At 38.8% G+C, this 19,895-nt stretch overlaps 1 protein-coding gene across 1 annotated transcript in view; it reads left to right on the top strand.

The window, feature by feature from the left end:
- Positions 1-19,895, top strand: part of LOC126480759 (transmembrane protein 214-B) — a 152,404-nt gene that overhangs the window by 82,401 nt on the left and 50,108 nt on the right. Inside the window, exon 9 of the mRNA XM_050104047.1 lies at positions 19,156-19,276. Coding sequence (XP_049960004.1) covers positions 19,156-19,276 — 121 coding nt within the window. The remainder of the gene's footprint in view (positions 1-19,155; positions 19,277-19,895) is intronic.

Below are 19,895 nucleotides of genomic sequence, written 5' to 3'. Positions count from 1 at the left end.
GGTCTAACACACTGCTTACCGGGCGGGAAGGCATGCCAGTCCCTGGCACGAATCTGCCTGATAGATTAGTGTCGAGGTCCGGTGTGTCGGCCAGTCTGTGGATGGTTTTTAAGGTGGTTTTCCATCTGCCTCAGTGAATGCAAGCTGGTTCCCCTTATTCCGCCTCAGTTATACTATGTCGTTGATTGCTGCGCAAACGCTTTCTCCACATACGTTTACACCATAATTATTGTACCACGCAAACATTGGGCTTACACTCATCTGGTGTGAGATGTTCCTGGTGTGTGTGAGTGTGGGGGGGGGGGGGGGGGGGGCGGCACTGGGGACCAAACCACACAATAACCCTGGGTTTGGTTTGGGGTAGTGGTGGGGTGAGTGGACTGCTGTAGCCTGTTGTGGGGTTATGTATCACTGTGGGCTGTGGCGGGGATGAAGCCTCTCCATTGTTTCTAGGTCCCCAGTTCCATACAATACAATGTAGGAAAGACAATCCAACAGCAGAAGATAGTTTTTTAAACCTCATTAAGGAACAAGAGTTGCAGGAAGTTTATAGTGCTGAGAACTTAGATGGTAATTAAAATGCTTTCCTTAACACATTTGTCATGTTCTTTGAAAGTTGCTTTCCAATAGAACATTCTAAACAGGGTACTGGGTGGCTGACGAATGTGATTATATGAAAATGTTAGAAGTAGTCACAATCGAGCTATAGTAGCCCATTATGAACAGAATTGTAAGGTGCTTAAAAATGTGGTATGCAAATAGAATAGGTAATTCACGGGATAAAATCAAAACCATATGGTCAATTGTGAAGGAATTGTCTGGTCGCCAGCACATGATCGAAGGTATAAAGTGAGTTCATAGTAAAAATATTTCTGTTACCGATAAGTCAGATATATGCACAGTATTCTGAGCATTGCTGGTGAATTAAATAAAAACTTAGTTTCTGTGGCAAATCAAATAACTCTCTTGGAAAATGCCTTTCTGAGATTGATGTCTGAAGTACTACTCTGTGATACTGACAAGGGGAGATTGGGTCAATAATTAAATCACTGAAGACTAAGGACTCTCATGGATATGATGGCATGCCTAGCAGAATATTAAGGTACTGTGCTGCACATGTTAGCCCTGTACACAGCCATATTTGTAATTTTTCCTTTAAGAATGGTCAGTTTCCTGAATGATTAAAGTACTCAGTAGTAAAGCCTCTTTATAAAAAGAGATAAAGGGATAACTTAGACAATTTTAGATGTATTTCTATGCCATCAGTGCTTGCTAATATTATTGAGAAGGCTGTGTATGTAAGGATAATAGATCATTTTATGTCACATAATTTGCTATCAAATGTACAGTTCGGCTTTAGAGGTGGTTTAACAACAGAAAATGCTATACTGTATTTTCTCTATGAGGTACTGGATGGATTAAGCAAAAGGTTTCAAACACTAGGCATCTTTTTTTTTATTTAACTAAGGTGTTTGATTGTGTTGATCACAAAATATTGCTCCAGAAGTTGGACCAATATGGAACACAGGGAGTAGCTCACAGTTGGTTTACCTCTTATTTTAACAACAGACAGCAGAAGGTTATTATTCACAGTGTTGAGAATGGCTGTGATGTGAGGTCTGAATGGGGCACAGTCAAATGCAGGTTGCCCCAGGGATCAGTGTTGGGGCCACTCCTGTTCCTTATTTATATAAATGATATGCCCCCTAGTATTACAGGCAATTCTAAAATATTTCTGTTTGCTGGTGACACCAGCTCGGTAGTAAAGGATGTTGTGTGCAACATTGGCTTTGTTTCAAATATTGCCTTTCATGACATAAGTTCATAGCTTGTAGAAATAAACTAACACTAAATCACATTAAGACTTAGTTTTTACAGTTTGTAACACACAATTCAACAAAACCTAACATTTTAATTTCACAGGATGGGCATACGATTAGTGAATCTGAACAGTCCAACTTTCTAGGTGTTTAAACAGGCAGTAAACTGTCATGGAGAGCCTCCTTTCAGGATCTTGTTCAAAGACTTAATGCTGCCATTTTTACTATTTGAATGGTATCTGAAGTAAGTGATAGTTCGACACGAAAAGTAGTGTACTTTGCTTCTTTTCATTCACTTATGTCATATGGTAAAATACTAGGCAAAAATCCAATTTGTGTTTGGATCGCACTTCTTTGGCTGTTGTGCAAAAAGGTGTGCAGTATAGTGCTGCATCCATTTGAATAAGCTACCACAAGAATTTGAAAATATTAGCAGTAATCCACGCCCTTTCAAATCGACACTGAAGAGTTACGTCATCGGTCACTCCTTTGATTGTGTCGAGGATTTCCATGAAAAATTAAGCTGATTCCTATGTTATGTTGTTGCCTACATTTATATAAACTTATGGCTTGTCTTTTTTGGGTTCATAAACATTTTATTTTATCTGTTATTACTTTTATGCCTCAGTTTGGTCCTAAGGAACTAGATGTGTGAAAAAAAAGAAAAAAAAAACGTTCTGACAACTGGTTAGTGTGCTCAGTATGTGGTATGACCACTCTGGCAGCAATACAGCCCTGACAGTGACAGAGCAGTAATGCCCCGTCTTCCTGCAGAGCTGCTCACAATCTTGGAGAGTGGTTGGTGGATGCTGACACGATGCACACCATCTCCCTGGTGCATCTCAGACATGCTCTGTGGGATTCAAATCAGGAGAGCGAGCAGGCCACGCCATGTGTTCAAAATATCAACCACCCGTGCTCTATGAGGTCAAGCATTATTGTCCATCAATATGGCATCTGGGTGCACAACTCCTTGCAAAACTGCAAATAAAATCTCAAGATCACTTCACAATACCTGACAGCAGTTAAACCTTGCTGATTCACCCTTACAATTTCATGAAGAGGGGTTCCAGTGGTAAACATAATCCCTGCCCACACAGTTAGGGAACCTCCTCGATCTTGGTCTCTTTCCACAGTGTTTGGGTGCTGAAATGGCAAATCCATCGACTAAATCGGGACTCATCTGTGAAAACAACATTGGCCCACTGTTCAGCTGTCCAGGTGGCTTGTTGATGACTCCACTCTATAGACGTTCCCTTCTCTGAAGACACATCAGAGATAGATATATAGTGTGTCTCTAACAATAAAGGCCACTCTTCTGAATCCTCCTGCACACTGTTTGCCTCCGTACAACATGTGCAGTGGATGCTGCAAGCTCACATGCCGTGCAGTACTTAGGCGGTACTGTTGTGTCCTTACAGCCAAATAATGGACCTCTCTTTTGAAGTCACATACGGTCGGCCATGTCCTGATTATGCTCTCTATAAACTGTCGCCACATCTGAGAAACAACAGAACAAACCAGATTAAGCCATCAGGCCTCATCAGTTTGCGACTACCCTGCTTCATTTCTTTCTGTGGCTCTCCACTGCAGAGTGTCTGGGGGGCATCTTCTCTGTGCCGTTCTGCATCGTTTGTGATTGTGTACACAGCCATTGTGGATGTGGGGCTATTCATCAAACACTACCTCATTTCATGGGTCCCTTGAGGTCACCGTCGACATGGTTGTCTGTTGACCAGAATGCCATTTTCCGTGCAGAACACGATTCTACGGACGTCTGGTTGGCACTTTGTATGATTATATCGTGAATTAGACACAGGATGGGGAAAGAGCTATTTGTTGCTTTAATTTTTGACACCTGTGTACTACAAGCCCCTGCGTATCGCTCACATAGGGACAGAGGAATTCAAGTAATCATTCTTCCTGCGTTCTGTAAGTGAATGGAATAAGAATAAACCCTAATAAGTGCTAGAATAGGACTTGGCCTCTGCCACACACACAGTGCTTTGCAGAAAGTAGATGTAGTTGTAGGCAGTTGTACCTGTCAATTATCTGTGTGCTATGAGCACCATCTGAATGCTCTGAAATACTACTCATTCACAAGACATGTTCATGAGCTCAGATGTTGACCAATATGGTAAGACAGTACGTGAGCAATCTTAACTGCATATAATTGCCACAAATTTTGTGTGCCCACACAACTCAGTTTTGATGGTAACTCAAAGTGCTTCTGGCTAGCCATCTTTAGTAACAAGCAGCTATGCACTCACAAATGATACTTCATTTCAGTATAATAATTCGTAATATAAAAAATTCACCTGTGGTCTGGTAAAAAAGTGCAGTGTCTGATGCAGTGATAGTGTTCTGAATAGTCCAGCAAGTGGATTGTTCAGTGACGACAATTTTCACATACTAATTATTTACTTCGTGACTTACAGAGTGAATCCAACAGTGAATGGACATGGAGATGTATTAGCATTCATAACTCGTCACATTCTGTTTCCCGTGACATTACAATTGCAATTTAGCCCTCAGTCACTGTAATGTTGGGGCTCAATATTTCTGGATCGCACAGAAAACAAGAGATCAGAATAACATAAGCTTGGCTTATACAGGGTGATTCAGGAGAAATTTCATGTAATTTGTCGGGTGATTCTGCATGTAAAAATAAACTGAAAAAGTCACATGAACATGTGTCCAATTTTCAGTCATTACGGAACTGGAGCAGATTGAAGACTACACACATCCACGAATAAATATGAAGACAAGTGTAAATATTACTTATGGCAATGCTGTGTTGACTCTGTGGTGGACAGAATAATGGTGGGACATACGACTGATCCATCGTACAGTAAATATTGGGGTTCTCCAGTAGACGGCAGCACTGTGATGTCGACCAAGGCAACAGCTGTAAGTGCCCAGTGAGCAAATTGTGGGTTGGATCAGTGAGCTGTTGTGAGGCCTAGTGCATGTCATGCTTGAATGTTGTTTAATTGAGCAAGTTCGTTGTGTCCGTGAACACCAACATGCTGCATACGTTCACCCATACAGAATACACAGACATGTTGTTTGTATATGAGTACTGTGATGACAGTGCCTGTGCAGCTGTGACACAACATTAGACACATTTCGCTGATGAACAAGCCCCAGTGGCATGGTATTTCCCCCAATTTTTCAAACATTACGTGAATTCAGAACACTCCTCGTTGCATATGTAATATCAGAACATGAGGCCACGCAGTCAGTTGAGCAAAGGGAAGACATTATTCTAATGGTTAAACTGAGTCCCACCACCAGTACACAGTGCATTAGCTGTCAGCTCCATATTCCACAAACGTGAGTGTGGCGTATGTTACATTCCGAGGGCTTGTACCATTTCCATTTGCATCCTGTGAAACATCTGCATCCAGGTGACTTAGTAAACAGACACAATTTTGTGAACAGTTTGCTGTACACAGAGCTGCCGTGCAATATACTGCCCGCTGGTGTGGCCGTGCAGTTCTAGGCACTTCAGTCTGGAACCGCGTGACTGCTACGGTCGCAGCTTCGAATCCTGCCTCGGGTATGGATGTGTGTGATGTCCTTAGGTTAGTTAGGTTTAAGTAGTTCTAAGTTTTAGGGGACTGATGACCTCAGATGTTAAGCCCCATAGTGCTCAGAGCCATTTGAACCTACCCTTTTTTTTTTTTTTTTTTTTTTTTTTTTTTTTTTTTTTTTTTTTTTTTTTTTTTTTGCAATATGCTTTATTTACAGATAAGGCTACATTTACACTCACTGGTATCATGAACGCTCGCAATTCTCTTACATGGGTGGTGGAGAACCCACAAGACACTAGGGAAACAAGATTACAAGTTAGGTTGTCTGTGAACATCTGGATGTGGTACAGTTGGTGACCTGGTGTTAGGGCCTATGTTCCTGCCAGATGGCATGACAGCCGCAGCATATGCACGTTTCCTGATAGAAGACTTATCTACACTTTTGGAAAATGTGACATTAGAGAAGTGTCGGTAAACGTATCCGCGCAGCTACCATCAGTCAGCCCTCACGCTATTCGTTCGTTTCTTTCGTCAGTTAACTTGACTGAATCGAGTTATGGAGTAGTTGTACTTTTGTATGTAGCATGTGCGTCCACGTCGTCATATTTTATACGTTTCTGTCTGGCACACAGATAGCTAACACATTCCTATGAGAAAAGTCGCTGCCGTTCTAGTGATCTCTCTGTCTGGCATTTGTTCGAGAAAAGTCGCGAATATTCTAATGTTTTCTTGTACAGAAGTGATGATGCTATGACATATTGGGAAAGAACTGTTTTTATTATTTATGAGATAACGTTTTATTATTTATGAGATAACGTTTTGCTGAAAAAAATATTTATCATTTAAAATTCAACATACTTTTGCCCTCACAACTACTGAAACATGACTGTAATAATCTGGCACATAAATTGAATCAGTGCTTAACTGAACTACCGCTTTTTGAATATTCACTCTTTGTGATTAAAAAGAAACTAATGAGAGAGATTCATTTTTATATCATAAGATGGCATTGTCTTGTATATGTGTATAATGAGTTTAAATAAAACTTTCCATATGAGTTGATAAATTTTTATTACGGTAAAAATAAATGTAGCTCAAGGCATCTTTAAAGCCCCCTGCATGAGGTTTTTCTGTATCCGCCACTGTGTAAAGATAAGATAATGGAAGTCATCGTTTAATATGCAAATTATCAAAGTTTTATTCATTTGCTATTATTTCACGCGAATCATCGAAAATTACTTCCACAAAAGTGTCGTCAGCCTCGGGGTTGCATATGAATGTGACAGTACCAAATGTAGCTGCAGTTCTCCGCAGAACGTCGTCTTTTTTTTCCCGTGGTTGTACTGCGCTTCGTATATTACACAAGCATCCTTTGCCTGGTACAGAAATAAAAACTCGACAGACTAGTGCCTCGTCCATTCACTTTTCTTTGCTTCCTTCTTTCTTTATTTCAGGAAAGCTTAATAAATCAAGCGAAGACTGTATACGTAATATCTCTATGCAGCAAACAACAGAACGCGGCTTATAAACATACAGGGCTGCAGGCGGAAACATTTTAGCCCACATCCTACGATTTGCCTGTGCAGGTGTGTTTTGCGCCGTCAAATGGGAACACTTTTGGTCGAACGTCTCAACTGAAAGCTGGTAGCGCACATTCCATACATGCTAAAATTTTCAGTCGACACGGTACGATTTGGCTGTGCAGATGGGCTGTGCACGGACAGGTAGTTACATGTGGACCGGCCTTATAATGTAATAAAGACGCCATATTGAAAGTTCCACCAGTCCAAGCGCAGCTTGTGGAAACATAGCTGTCAGTTATCTAGCATATAGTTATCGTTCGTTTTCAGTTGGAATTGGATGCGTAAATCTGGCTTACAAGGAACATGAACGTCTTTCAATGGGCGAATAAATAACACACGAAACCAGAAAGTTTTGATTCGTACTTGTCGCTACTCTTAATATCGTAGAAGTATCGATAAGAACACTTGCGGTTGATTGGTAGGCGAAGAACGTTTTCGATTCTCAAATCGGTGACTGGATTGGCTAGTGGAGTTGTCGCAGGCTGTGTTGCATCGAGCCCGCGATAGATCACGAATACTATTATTGCATTTTATATATTTGCTTTAGTAAGTTGTCACTAGCCCCACGTAAAAATTGTAATTGTGTGCTGTACAGGTTAACTTGTGGATATGTTCTTCATCCCAAATGCTATATTGTAGTCGAGTGACCCATCGTCAACTAATTTATTGATTGAAAGTGATGCTAGTAAAACATTTATTAGTAATCAAGTGACTGTGTAGTGTATTCAGTCGTGAGTAATTAACTTTTCATTTATATTTTTCGACAAATTTGTACGAAATAGAATTATATTGACAAAAAAGTGAAGTGTCCGTTTTAAATAAGTACGTAGCAATATTTTGCAGCCACTTAACATCCCGCACATGTAGGAATGGTGAATAAAAGAATTAAATACCATGGACAGGAGACGAGGGAATATTCCACGGACTATCAGTAGAATAGACAAGAATAACTTATAGTAATGCACAGCTAAGAAATTCTCATAACTAGACAGACGTAACTGCACCTTATAAAAGAACGGAAAAAAAGTGTACGAAGGGTTGAGTCTCAGATTTGTCTGTAATACAAAATCATATCGACCAGAAATTACACGTTTCTCCCTGACAAAAGAAAATAAAAGCAGAAGCTGATTTTCATCAAACCACTCCATTAAATTTGTTTCTACATCAAGATACAAAATAACCACCATATTAAGCCCACTCTGGTCACCACGAATATATACCTTTCCAATATTAAGAATATCTGAATATTAGCACAGTTTCTCTAGCAGCAATTCATAGTAGACTGATCCCTAATGTCAGGTTCTGGAATTACCAGTTGACTTCTCTGGTTGTTCCTGTCAATTCTTGATAGTAGTGACAGACATAGATTGTCAGTTATCCATATTCAGAATTGTCAGTGATGCAATTTGAGATATCCAGCAAAGAATTGTGCTTTGTGTAATAGCTATCAAAACTTGCTGTATTAAAGTTATTTTGTTTGTGAATGCGTTCTTCACACACCATTTGTTTTGGGACTGGGCCACACTTGTGTCCAACTTATTCTCAACTGTTTTTCATGTCTGTTTTGTGAAGCCAGTGAATGAATCGCACTGTACTAGGCCATAACTGCGAGGGTCGATGGGCATCTTGCCCAGTAAGCCATCACCTCAACTGGCCACACAATTTGCATGGTTTTCTAATGGAAAAAATATCCCTTAGGGCTAAGAATTCTTTTGAGTACTGGTGCGTCAAAGGACATTCCTTTCTTTTACTTCTGTAAAATGTTACATACCATCCAAGAAAGTAGAACTGGGTCAATCCAAATTAAGTAGGCCTAGTCCAATAAAAATTAAGTTTGTTGCTTGACCATTTTTAAATATTTTAATTTTTTATACGTGATTATCCTATAATTGAGGAGTTCAAAACAGTTTTTTAAAAAGTTTTATATTTCACCTTTACTGAATGGTGGCGATTTTCGTTTGTAAGTGCGCGATGATGATTCAGTTTAGAGACGTTGGCAAAAAATTTTAGAGGCGTTGGCAAAAAATATGACTATCTCTGCACTAGATTAAGTTAGAAAATTGTAATTGACATGATTGTTTTTAGAAACATTGTCTATTAAACAAAATACCCTAAATTCAAAAATAACCTGTCAAAATGACCTCCAAAGTTTGGTATCCAAATTTTCAAAAATCTACTTTTTAGGTCCAAAAATAACAAACGACTAGTGATTTATGAGAGTATTTTTTTCCTATAGTTAGATATCATACACTGTTGTTGTTGTTGTGGTCTTCAGTCCTGAGACTGGTTTGATGCAGCTCTCCATGCTACTCTATCCTGTGCAAGCTTTTTCATCTCCCAGTACCTACTGCAACCTACATCCTTCTGAATCTGCTTAGTGTATTCATCTCTTGGTCTCCCTCTACGATTTTTACCCTCCACGCTGCCCTCCAATACTAAATTGGTGATCCCTTGATGCCTCAGAACATGTCCTACCAACCGATCCCTTCTTCTGGTCAAGTTGTGCCACAAACTTCTCTTCTCCCCAATCCTATTCAATACTTCCTCATTAGTTATGTGATCTACCCATCTAATCTTCAGCATTCTTCTGTAGCACCACATTTCGAAAGCTTCTATTCTCTTCTTGTCCAAACTATTTATCGTCCATGTTTCACTTCCATACATGGCTACACTCCATACGAATACTTTCAGAAATGATGTCCTGACACTTAAATCTATACTGGATGTTAACAAATTTCTCTTCTTCAGAAACGCTTTCCTTGCCATTGCCAGCCTACATTTTATATCCTCTCTACTTCGACCATCATCAGTTATTTTGCTCCCCAAATAGCAAAACTCCTTTACTACTTTAAGTGCCTCATTTCCTAATCTAATTCCCTCAGCATCACCCGACTTAATTGGACTACATTCCATTATCCTTGTTTTGCTTTTGTTGATGTTCATCTTATATCCTCCTTTCCAGACACTGTCCATTCCATTCAACTGCTCTTCCAAGTCCTTTGCTGTCTCTGACAGAATTACAATGTCATCGGCGAACCTCAAAGTTTTTATTTCTTCTCCATGAATTTTAATACCTACTCCGAATTTTTCTGTTGTTTCCTTTACTGCTTGCTCAATATACAGATTGAATAACATCGGGGAGAGGCTACAACCCTGTCTTACTCCCTTCCCAACAACTGCTTCCCTTTCATGTCCCTCGACTCTTATAACTGCCATCTGGTTTCTGTACAAATTGTAAATAGCTATTCGCTCCCTGTATTTTACCCCTGCCACCTTTAGAATTTGAAAGAGAGTATTCCAGTCAACATTGTCAAAAGCTTTCTCTAAGTCTACAAATGCTAGAAACGTAGGTTTGCCTTTCCTTAATCTTTCTTCTAAGATAAGTCGTAAGGTCAGTATTGCCTCACGTGTTCCAGTGTTTCTACGGAATCCAAACTGATCTTCCCCGAGGTTGGCTTCTACTAGTTTTTCCATTCGTCTGTAAAGAATTCGTGTTAGTATTTTGCAGCTGTGACTTATTAAGCTGATAGTTCGGTAATTTTCACATCTGTTTCTACGGAATCCAAACTGATCTTCCCCGAGGTTGGCTTCTACTAGTTTTTCCATTCGTCTGTAAAGAATTCGTGTTAGTATTTTGCAGCTGTGGCTTATTAAACTGATAGTTCGGTAATTTTCACATCTGTCAACACCTGCTTTCTTTGGGATTGGAATTATTATATTCTTCTTGAAGTCTGAGGGTATTTCGCCTGTTTCATACATCTTGCTCACCAGATGGTAGAGTTTTGTCAGGACTGGCTCTCCCACGGCCGTCAATAGTTCCAATGGAATATTGTCTACTCCGGGGGCCTTGTTTCGACTCAGGTCTTTCAGTGCTCTGTCAAACTCTTCACGCAGTATCGTATCTCCCATTTCATCTTCATCTACATCCTCTTCCATTTCCATAATATTGTCCTCAAGTACATCGCCCTTGTATAGACCCTCTATATACTCCTTCCACCTTTCTGCTTTCCCTTCTTTGCTTAGAACTGGGTTTCCATCTGAGCTCTTGATATTCATACAAGTGTTTCTCCTTTCTCCAAAGGTCTCTTTAATTTTCCTGTAGGCGGTATCTATCTTACCCCTAGTGAGATAGGCCTCTACATCCTTACATTTGTCCTCTAGCCATCCCTGCTTAGCCATTTTGCACTTCCTGTCGATCTCATTTTTGAGACGTTTGTATTCCCTTTTGCCTGTTTCACTTACTGCATTTTTATATTTTCTCCTTGCATCAATCAAATTCAATATTTCTTCTGTTACCCAAGGATTTCTACTAGCCCTCGTCTTTTTACCTACTTGATCCTCTGCTGCCTTCACTACTTCATCCCTCAAAGCTACCCATTCTTCTTCTATTGTATTTATTTCCCCCATTCCTGTCAATTGCTCCCTTATGCTCTCCCCGAATCTCTGTACAACCTCTGGTTCTTTTAGTTTATCCAGGTCCCATCTCCTTAAATTCCCACCTTTTTGCAGTTTCTTCAGTTTTAATCTACAGGTCATAACCAATAGATTGTGGTCAGAGTCCACATCTGCCCCTGGAAATGTCTTACAATTTAAAACCTGGTTCCTAAATCTCTGTCTTACCATTATATAATCTATCTGATACCTTTTAGTATCTCCAGGGTTCTTCCATGTAAACAACCTTCTTTCATGATTCTTAAACCAAGTGTTAGCTATGATTATGTTGTGCTCTGTGCAAAATTCTACCAGGCGGCTTCCTCTTTCATTTCTGTCCCCCAATCCATATTCACCTACTATGTTTCCTTCTCTCCCTTTTCCTACACTCGAATTCCAGTCACCCATGACTATTAAATTTTCGTCTCCCTTCACAATCTGAATAATTTCTTTTATTTCATCATACATTTCTTCAATTTCTTCGTCATCTGCAGAGCTAGTTGGCATATAAACTTGTACTACTGTAGTAGGTGTGGGCTTCGTATCTATCTTGGCCACAATAATGCGTTCACTATGCTGTTTGTAGTAGCTTACCCGCATTCCTATTTTCCTATTCATTATTAAACCTACTCCTGCATTACCCCTATTTGATTTTGTGTTTATAACCCTGTAGTCACCTGACCAGAAGTCTTGTTCCTCCTGCCACCGAACTTCACTACTAACCTCATATAGAGTAAGAACACTTACAAATGTTTCCTTAATTTTTTATGAATTTTTGAAATTTGAAAATTTTTGTTTTTTGTAAAGTTTGGGGTTAGTTATCTCAGGTGGGACTTAATATAAAAACATGATTTTTGCACAGTTTGTACACCTATACTGTACAAAATTCAACATTTATATCTCATTGTAAACAAAGATATGAATTTTTGAAAATGAGGAGATAATTCACATTACTCTACAACTGATCTTACAGCTGTTACCTATTCATGTGCGATACTGGTGGGATATAATCAATTATTATTGAAGTATACAAAAATTGGAAACATCACTGAAATTTACATTTTGACACACTTAAAATAAATATTTTCAGTTAACATCTTTAGAGATGCGACTGTTCCTAAACCTGGCGGTGAATGTTAAGAACACTTATTTCTTCAGAGAGCATCTGTGATATAGAATAAGACCTCCCAGTTGCTGTGGTAAGTTCAACAACTGGAAGTTTCCTTAAAACATTTTTCATTGGTATCCAAACTTTGTCACTAGTAGATTTCTTGAATGATGTTCTTGACCCAACAGGGTGTTAAAAATGAACAAAAACATCATTGTTTTCCAGACTTATTCTTTCAACCTCTGCAAGCCACCACTGTCCATCATACACACATGCCACTACGTCATTCAACATTACACAGAGATGTAATTTTACTGACACAATGATCCAAATAAATTTCGGTTTCTGATGTTACATAGAATCGAACTAAGTTTTCTGCAGTGCCAAGGAATTTGTGGAAATGCCTTGTTCGTTTTATTGCTATACAGTTTTCAAATCGGGCTTGAAGTGTTGTTTTCATATGCAGAACCACTTCTTCTTTCTTGATCAGAAAGTAGGTAATGCCTTTAATATTATCCTTGCAAAAGACGTAAATGTCCTGTACTGTGAGAATTTGGTCAATGGTGGGTCTTACTTCACGTTTTGTTGTACCTCCTACTCCATCACATGCATTTTTACCATGGCAAGATGCAAAAAAGTGCTATTAGCCTCCAACCCAAAGTCTACTTTGTGGTTGCTCAGATTTGAAAAATTCTTTTTGTTCTTATACTGACTACCACTTCCACCTGTAAAGTATCTCAGCTTTTCAACCTTGGGAAAATTTTCTTTTATGTAATTTATTACATACTTTTGAAACACATTTATAGCCAAAAGTGTTGTGCTCAAAGTAGCCGATTTCAGTGCAAATTGAAGAACTGCACACTTCATCTTTCTCATTTTTAAAGTAGAGAATAAATGACTGCACTGTACCTCCATTATGACAGCTGCCACCCATTCCACATCAAACGGTCCCTTTCCTACAGCCTAGGTCTTCGTGGCAAACGAATCTGCTCCAGTCCGGAATCCCTGAATCATTACACCAACAACCTGAAAACAGCTTTCGCATCCCGCAACTACCCTCCCGACCTGGTACAGAAGCAAATAATCAGAGCCACTTCCTCGTCCCCTCAAACCCAGAATCCCCCACAGAAGAACCACAAAAGTGCCCCACTTGTGACAGGATACTTTCCGGGACTGGACCAGACTCTGAATGTGGCTCTCCAGCAGGGATACGACTTCCTCAAATCCTGCCCTGAAATGAGATCCATCCTTCATGAAATCCTCCCCACTCCGCTAAAAGTGTCTTTCCGCCGTCCACCTAACCTTCGTAACCTGTTAGTTCATCCCTATGAAATCCCCAAACCACCTTCCCTACCCTCTGGCTCCTATCCTTGTAACCGCCCCCGATGCAAAACCTGTCCCATGCACCCTCCCACCACCACCTACTCCAGTCCTGTAACCCGGAAGGTGTACACGATCAAAGGCAGAGCCACGTGTGAAAGCACCCACGTGATTTACCAACTGACCTGCCTACACTGTGATGCATTCTATGTGGGAATGACCAGCAACAAACTGTCCATTCGCATGAATGGACACAGGCAGACAGTGTTTGTTGGTAATGAGGATCACCCTGTGGCTAAACATGCCTTGGTGCAGAGCCAGCACATCTTGGCACAGTGTTACGCCGTCCGGATTATCTGGATACTTCCCACCAAAACCAACCTATCCGAACTCCGGAGATGGGAACTTGCCCTTCAGTATATCCTCTCTTCTCGTCATCCGCCAGGCCTCAATCTCCGCTAATTTCAAGTTGCCGCCACTCATACCTCACCTGTCTTTCAACAACTTCCTTGCCTCTACACTTCTGCCTCGACTGACATCTCTGCCCAAACTCTTTGTCTTTAAATATGTCTGCTTGTGTCTGTATGTGTGAATGGATATGTGCGTGTGTGCGAGTGTATACCTGTCCTTTTTTTCCCCCTAAGGTAAGTCTTTCCGCTCCCGGGATTGGAATGACTCCTTACCCTCTCCCTTAAAACCCACTTCCTTTCGTCTTCCCCTCTCTTTCCCTCTTTCCTGATGAGGCAACAGTTTGTTGCGAAAGCTTGAATTTTGTGTGTATATTTGTGTTTGTTTGTGTGTGTATCGACCTGCCAGCGCTTTCGTTCGGTAAGTCATCTCATCTTTGTTTTTATATAGAATTTTTCGCACGTGGAATGTTTCCTTCTATTATATTGATTATATAAACAAACACATACAGAGTGTGTCCCTGAGGATCCAGCCAAAATACACCACTTAGAGCAGAGGTCACAAAATTTTGACCTTCCAATTTTGCATTCAGGATGAGAATTTTTGAAAGCTACATAAAGTTCATTTAAATTTGACAGCACTAGTCATTTCTGCTTTGTTACTTTAACTCCATCTATAACAACTCTTTTGCTATCTTTGGCCGGCCGCGGTGGTCGTGCGGTTCTAGGCGCTGCAGTCCGGGACTGCTACGGTCGCAGGTTCGAATCCTGCCTCGGGCATGGATGTGTGTGATGTCCTTAGGTTAGTTAGGTTTAAGTAGTTCTGAGTTCTAGGGGACTGATGACCTAAGATGTTAAGTCCCATAGTGCTCAGAGCCATTTTTTTGCTATCTTTGCAGTCTGGGCACATTCTACTTTTTTTTTTTTTTTTTTTTTTTTTTTTTTTTTTTTTTTTTTTTTTTTTTTTTTTTGTCGTGTGGCTAGGGCCTCCCGTCGGGTAGACCGTTCGCCTGGTGCAGGTCTTTCGATTTGACGCCACTTCGGCGACCTGCACGTCGATGGGGATGAAATTATGATGATTAGGACAGCACAACACCCAGTCCCTGAGCGGAGAAAATCTCCGACCCAGCCGGGAATCGAACCCGGGCCCTTAGGATTGACAGTCTGTCACGCTGACCACTACATTCTACTGTTTTCATGATCTTCAAAAAACTGCTGTATCTTTTTAATTGTTTCTTCACTTATACCCACTCCTTTCTTCTTTCCTAAAACTGGAAGAATTCCTTGCTCCTTCACTAATTTTTGGGCTAGTTTAACCAAACGATGAGAAACATTGAATTCATGAACAATTTTTTCTCTTGACCATGAGTAAGGGAGCAAACTTAAAATTTTAACTTTTTCCTCTTTAACTGTCACGAATTTCTCTATTAAGCTCAAATATTCAGTGTCATATGATGCTGGTGGTAGGTTTTCTTCAACTTTAGAAATAGTGTTGGTATCTGTATTATTAAAGCATGATTCCAAGTCTTTTCTAATTTTGTCTGAAATTTGTTGTTCTTTATTTTCTTTGTTTTCTGCTGCTTCATATTATTATTATTATTTTCGAAGCAGGAGATATGCTTAACTTAGAACAAGCAAAATACAGTATGCTAACAACTTCCTCATTAGAAATATAAATGTCATTAACAAGGTTACATGATTCTGGTTCTGGATTCACAACAAATATTTTTGAGTAACAATTTGGGCCCAGGGAATTTCCAGGAAACACATTACATTTCAGTTGGGAACTTTCACATAACAGGGACAGATGTTCAAGTTTCATTTCCCTCAAACATTTTGTAATAGGCTCTTTATGAATTTTTAGTGGATCACAGCACTTTCTTCCAAAAATGTGGCTGTACTTCAGAATATATTTCTTCTCATGATACTCACACACTGATGTTACAGAAGAACTTGCTCGAAATTTAAACAAAGTTTGTCTAACTTCATCAAATTCATTGACATTTTTCAAGTTTTTTGAAACTGAACTGTAAACTGTTTCGTGACACACTTCACTTGCTATATGTCCAACAGAGCACTGTTCATCCATGTTATTGCACTCCAGTTATCTCTCAAAATTAATTACAAATTACACACAGAACAAAGCACATTCTGCGCTCTTGATGAAGTATGTACATTCACTCTAACAGAGGTTCGGATCAGACTGACTACAACAATGCCACTCCCAGCAGTAATGTACTTCTTTATTGACAACAAACTTAAATGTAAATGGGCATTTTTATTACCATAGAACAAAAGTGAAAGCTCCTGCTGTTTAATATTGCGTTATTGAAAATAAATAAACTAAATGAATATTGGACGATAGTGTTAACTATATATATAATCAATTAAATTGTATTACAATAAACCATTTCAATAGGAAACAGTCATAAGATCAGTTGTAGAGTAAAGTGAATATTTCCTTATTTTCAAAAATTCATATCTTTGTTCAGTCAGATATCAATGTTGAAATTTATACAGTACGTTGCTATCATATAGGTGTACAAACTGTGCAAAAAATCATATTTTTATATTCAGTTCCACTTGAGATAACTAAACCCAAACTTAACAAAAAAATGAAAATTTTCAAATTTCAAAATTCATAAAAAAATAGGGAAACATTTGTAAGTGTTCTTGCTCTATATGAGGCTAGTAGTGTACGATATCTCTGTAGGAAAAAAATAGATTCTCATAAATCACACCTTGTTTGTTATTTTTGGGCATAAAAAGTGGATTTTTGAAAATTTGGGTACCAAACTTTGGAGGTCATTTTGACTGGTTATTTTTGATTTAAGGGTATTTTGTGTAACAGACAATGATGTAGAGGACACTTTTCTAAAAACAATCATGTCAATTGCAATGTTGTAACTTAACCCAGTGCAGAGATATTCAAATTTGCACTAATGTCTCCAGACTGAAAAATTGTCGCACGCCTACAAATAAAAATGGCTGCCATCCAGTAATGGTGCAAGATAAATTATTTTAAAAAACTGTTTTGAACTTCTCAAATATAGAGCAATCACATATAAATAAATTAAGATATTTAAAAATGGTCAAGCAATCATCACTGGACCACTTCATGTGGATTGACCCAATCATCAGAACAGTGTGTGTGTTATTTGTAATCTAGAACTGTCTTAATCTGTACCATTTTCTAAGAAAACTAGTGTTTAATGTAAGCACTACTCACTAGCAATTGTGTACTTATGACAAGTCCTAACACAGACAATTGGCTATTCAGACTGTGTAGCTCATCAAAGGTGTGTTGAAACCAGTGCAATGCACCGTCAATTATTTTGATGACAAAGTTTCTGTAGGAATGCAGTGGTTTTTTTTCTAGTTGCTTTTTTTAATTGCTATCTAAAGTTTACCATTGTTTTACATATTAGTATTCTATCTAATAAGATTTCTTGAGGTCCATTACTCCCACATTGAAAAATTTTTACTCATTGTATTATTTTGATGCCTGCAGATATTAAAAAACTATTTGTATTCTATTGGTGGTAAAAAAGATGGTATGTATGTTTACATACATTCTCTGTAAACCACTGTACAGTGCCTGCCAGTGGGTGCCTTACTCCAATGTTAGTATTTCTGTTCCTGTTCCACTCACAGATAGAACGAGGGAAAAAAGACTGTCTAAAAGCCTCTGTATGAGCTCGAATTTCTCGCAGCTTACCTTTGTGGTCCTTGCACGAAATTTACATTGGTGACAGTAGAACCATTCTGCAGTCAGCCTCAAATGCTGATTCTCTAAATTTCTGGAATAGTGCCTCGCAAAAAGAGCATCATCTTTCCTCCTGGGATATCCATTGCAGTGCGAGAAGCAACTCCTTAATACTTGCGTGCTGAACTAACATACTGGTACAAATTCAGCAATACATCTCTGAATTGCTTTGATGTCTTCCTTTAATCTGACCTGGTGGGGATCCCAAACACTCAAACAGTAGTCAAAAATGGTTCGCACTATTATTCTGTATGTCATAACTTCTATGGATTTGCTACACTTTCCTAATATTCTCCCAGTAATACGAAGTCGAGTAGTCACCTTCCTTATTGCCAACCTGACTTTCACATTCAATTTCATATTTAAGATTATACCTAGATGATTAATCGCTGTGGCTGTGTCAAGGTGCACCCTACTAATGCTGTATTCAAGTGTTAACAGGATTATTTTTCCTACTCATCTGCATTAACTTGCATTTTTCTACATTTAGAGCTTGCTGCCATTCATCACACCAACTAGAAATTTTGTCTAAGTCATCTTGTATACTCCTACAGTCACTCAACATATGCTTGGTTTGTGACAGTATAAACTGGAGCCCTTTACTCAACATGAATAAAGCACATAGCATTTGTACCTTATAAAAAATAAAAATAGTAAGTGTAACCACACACAGTATAATTGAGTGATTGGCAGGCTTATAAACATGACTGAAATAATTTCTAGGTCTTTGGACAGTGCCTTTCCTTACAGATAACATTTTTTGTTAATGTTCTGAATATTTGATGTTAATCATTCATTAACTACACATGTTTAGTTTAGTCAATAGCTGTTTGTAAAGAAGCATCTCCCTCTATTGAAACAGATAACAAGTGGCAGTTGCTTTCATATGTTTACTGTGGACAAGGTAGACAAGTCACAGCTCCACCAATGAAATGAGTGAAACGAGCATTAAAGTACAAAAGTTGAATAAAACTCCAAATAATAATTCATTTAATATGGACAATATTATCATTATAACTAAATTAATTCACAGTAGGGTTTGGTTGTTCTTAAACTAAATTATATACCCAGTAGAGAACTACAGTTGCTTCTTTCGAAATGTTGGTGACCTGTCCTCTTGTTAATTTGACATATTCAAAAAGTGCACACCTGTAATATGTAATAAAAGTACTTTGTTGTTTCAGGAACTTCAACAAAAAATGACAGTAAAAAGATCATTTCCATATGGCCTCGGGTGTTTGGTTCTTATTGCAGCCATTGGAGCTCTAACAGCCTATGATGTGAAGCGACATGGCACATTTAAGTGTAAGTTGCTGTTTCCCTTAATATGAAGCCACTTCAGTTGTTATCCATTGCACAGTTTATTTTAAGAGCTATGTAGTGCCCCTCCCATCTTGTTTGTGTGACAGACAAATTCCATCTTTCTCCTTTATGCATCATGTAATCTGCCAGATTATAAACCAAACATTGCTGTACTGAGTTACTTTCAGGAATCTATGGCGCTGATGTGAATCAGGTTGAGCTTATACAAAACACATGGTATTTTCTTAATTTTCCAGTTCCAGATTCTGCTCGCATCTTTTGCTCCAGATATCCAGCTAATGTTCACATTTACTTTACGTACAACTTCTACAAACATTCACATTTTCCGTCAGAAAATAATGACAGATTTGCTGGAATATAAACACATTATAATGTCCAAGCTGAGGGAGTCTCTTACTGATGAATGATCATGGCAACGGAGCCTTTAAAATGCCAAAATAACATTGCTTTCAATAGCTACTTTTGGAGACTGGGAGTCCTGTAAGAAATAAAGGTGTTATTTTCATCAGTGAAAATGCTTTTCTACTTCATTGTTTTGTGAGCCACTTGAGTTTTTATACAATGCTCTATTAGGAAAAGAAGAATTAAATGGTTTCATTAG

This window comes from Schistocerca serialis, chromosome 5, assembly GCF_023864345.2.
Source record: "Schistocerca serialis cubense isolate TAMUIC-IGC-003099 chromosome 5, iqSchSeri2.2, whole genome shotgun sequence".
NCBI lineage: Eukaryota > Metazoa > Arthropoda > Insecta > Orthoptera > Acrididae > Schistocerca > Schistocerca serialis.
This window is presented reverse-complemented; position numbering and strand designations above follow the sequence as displayed.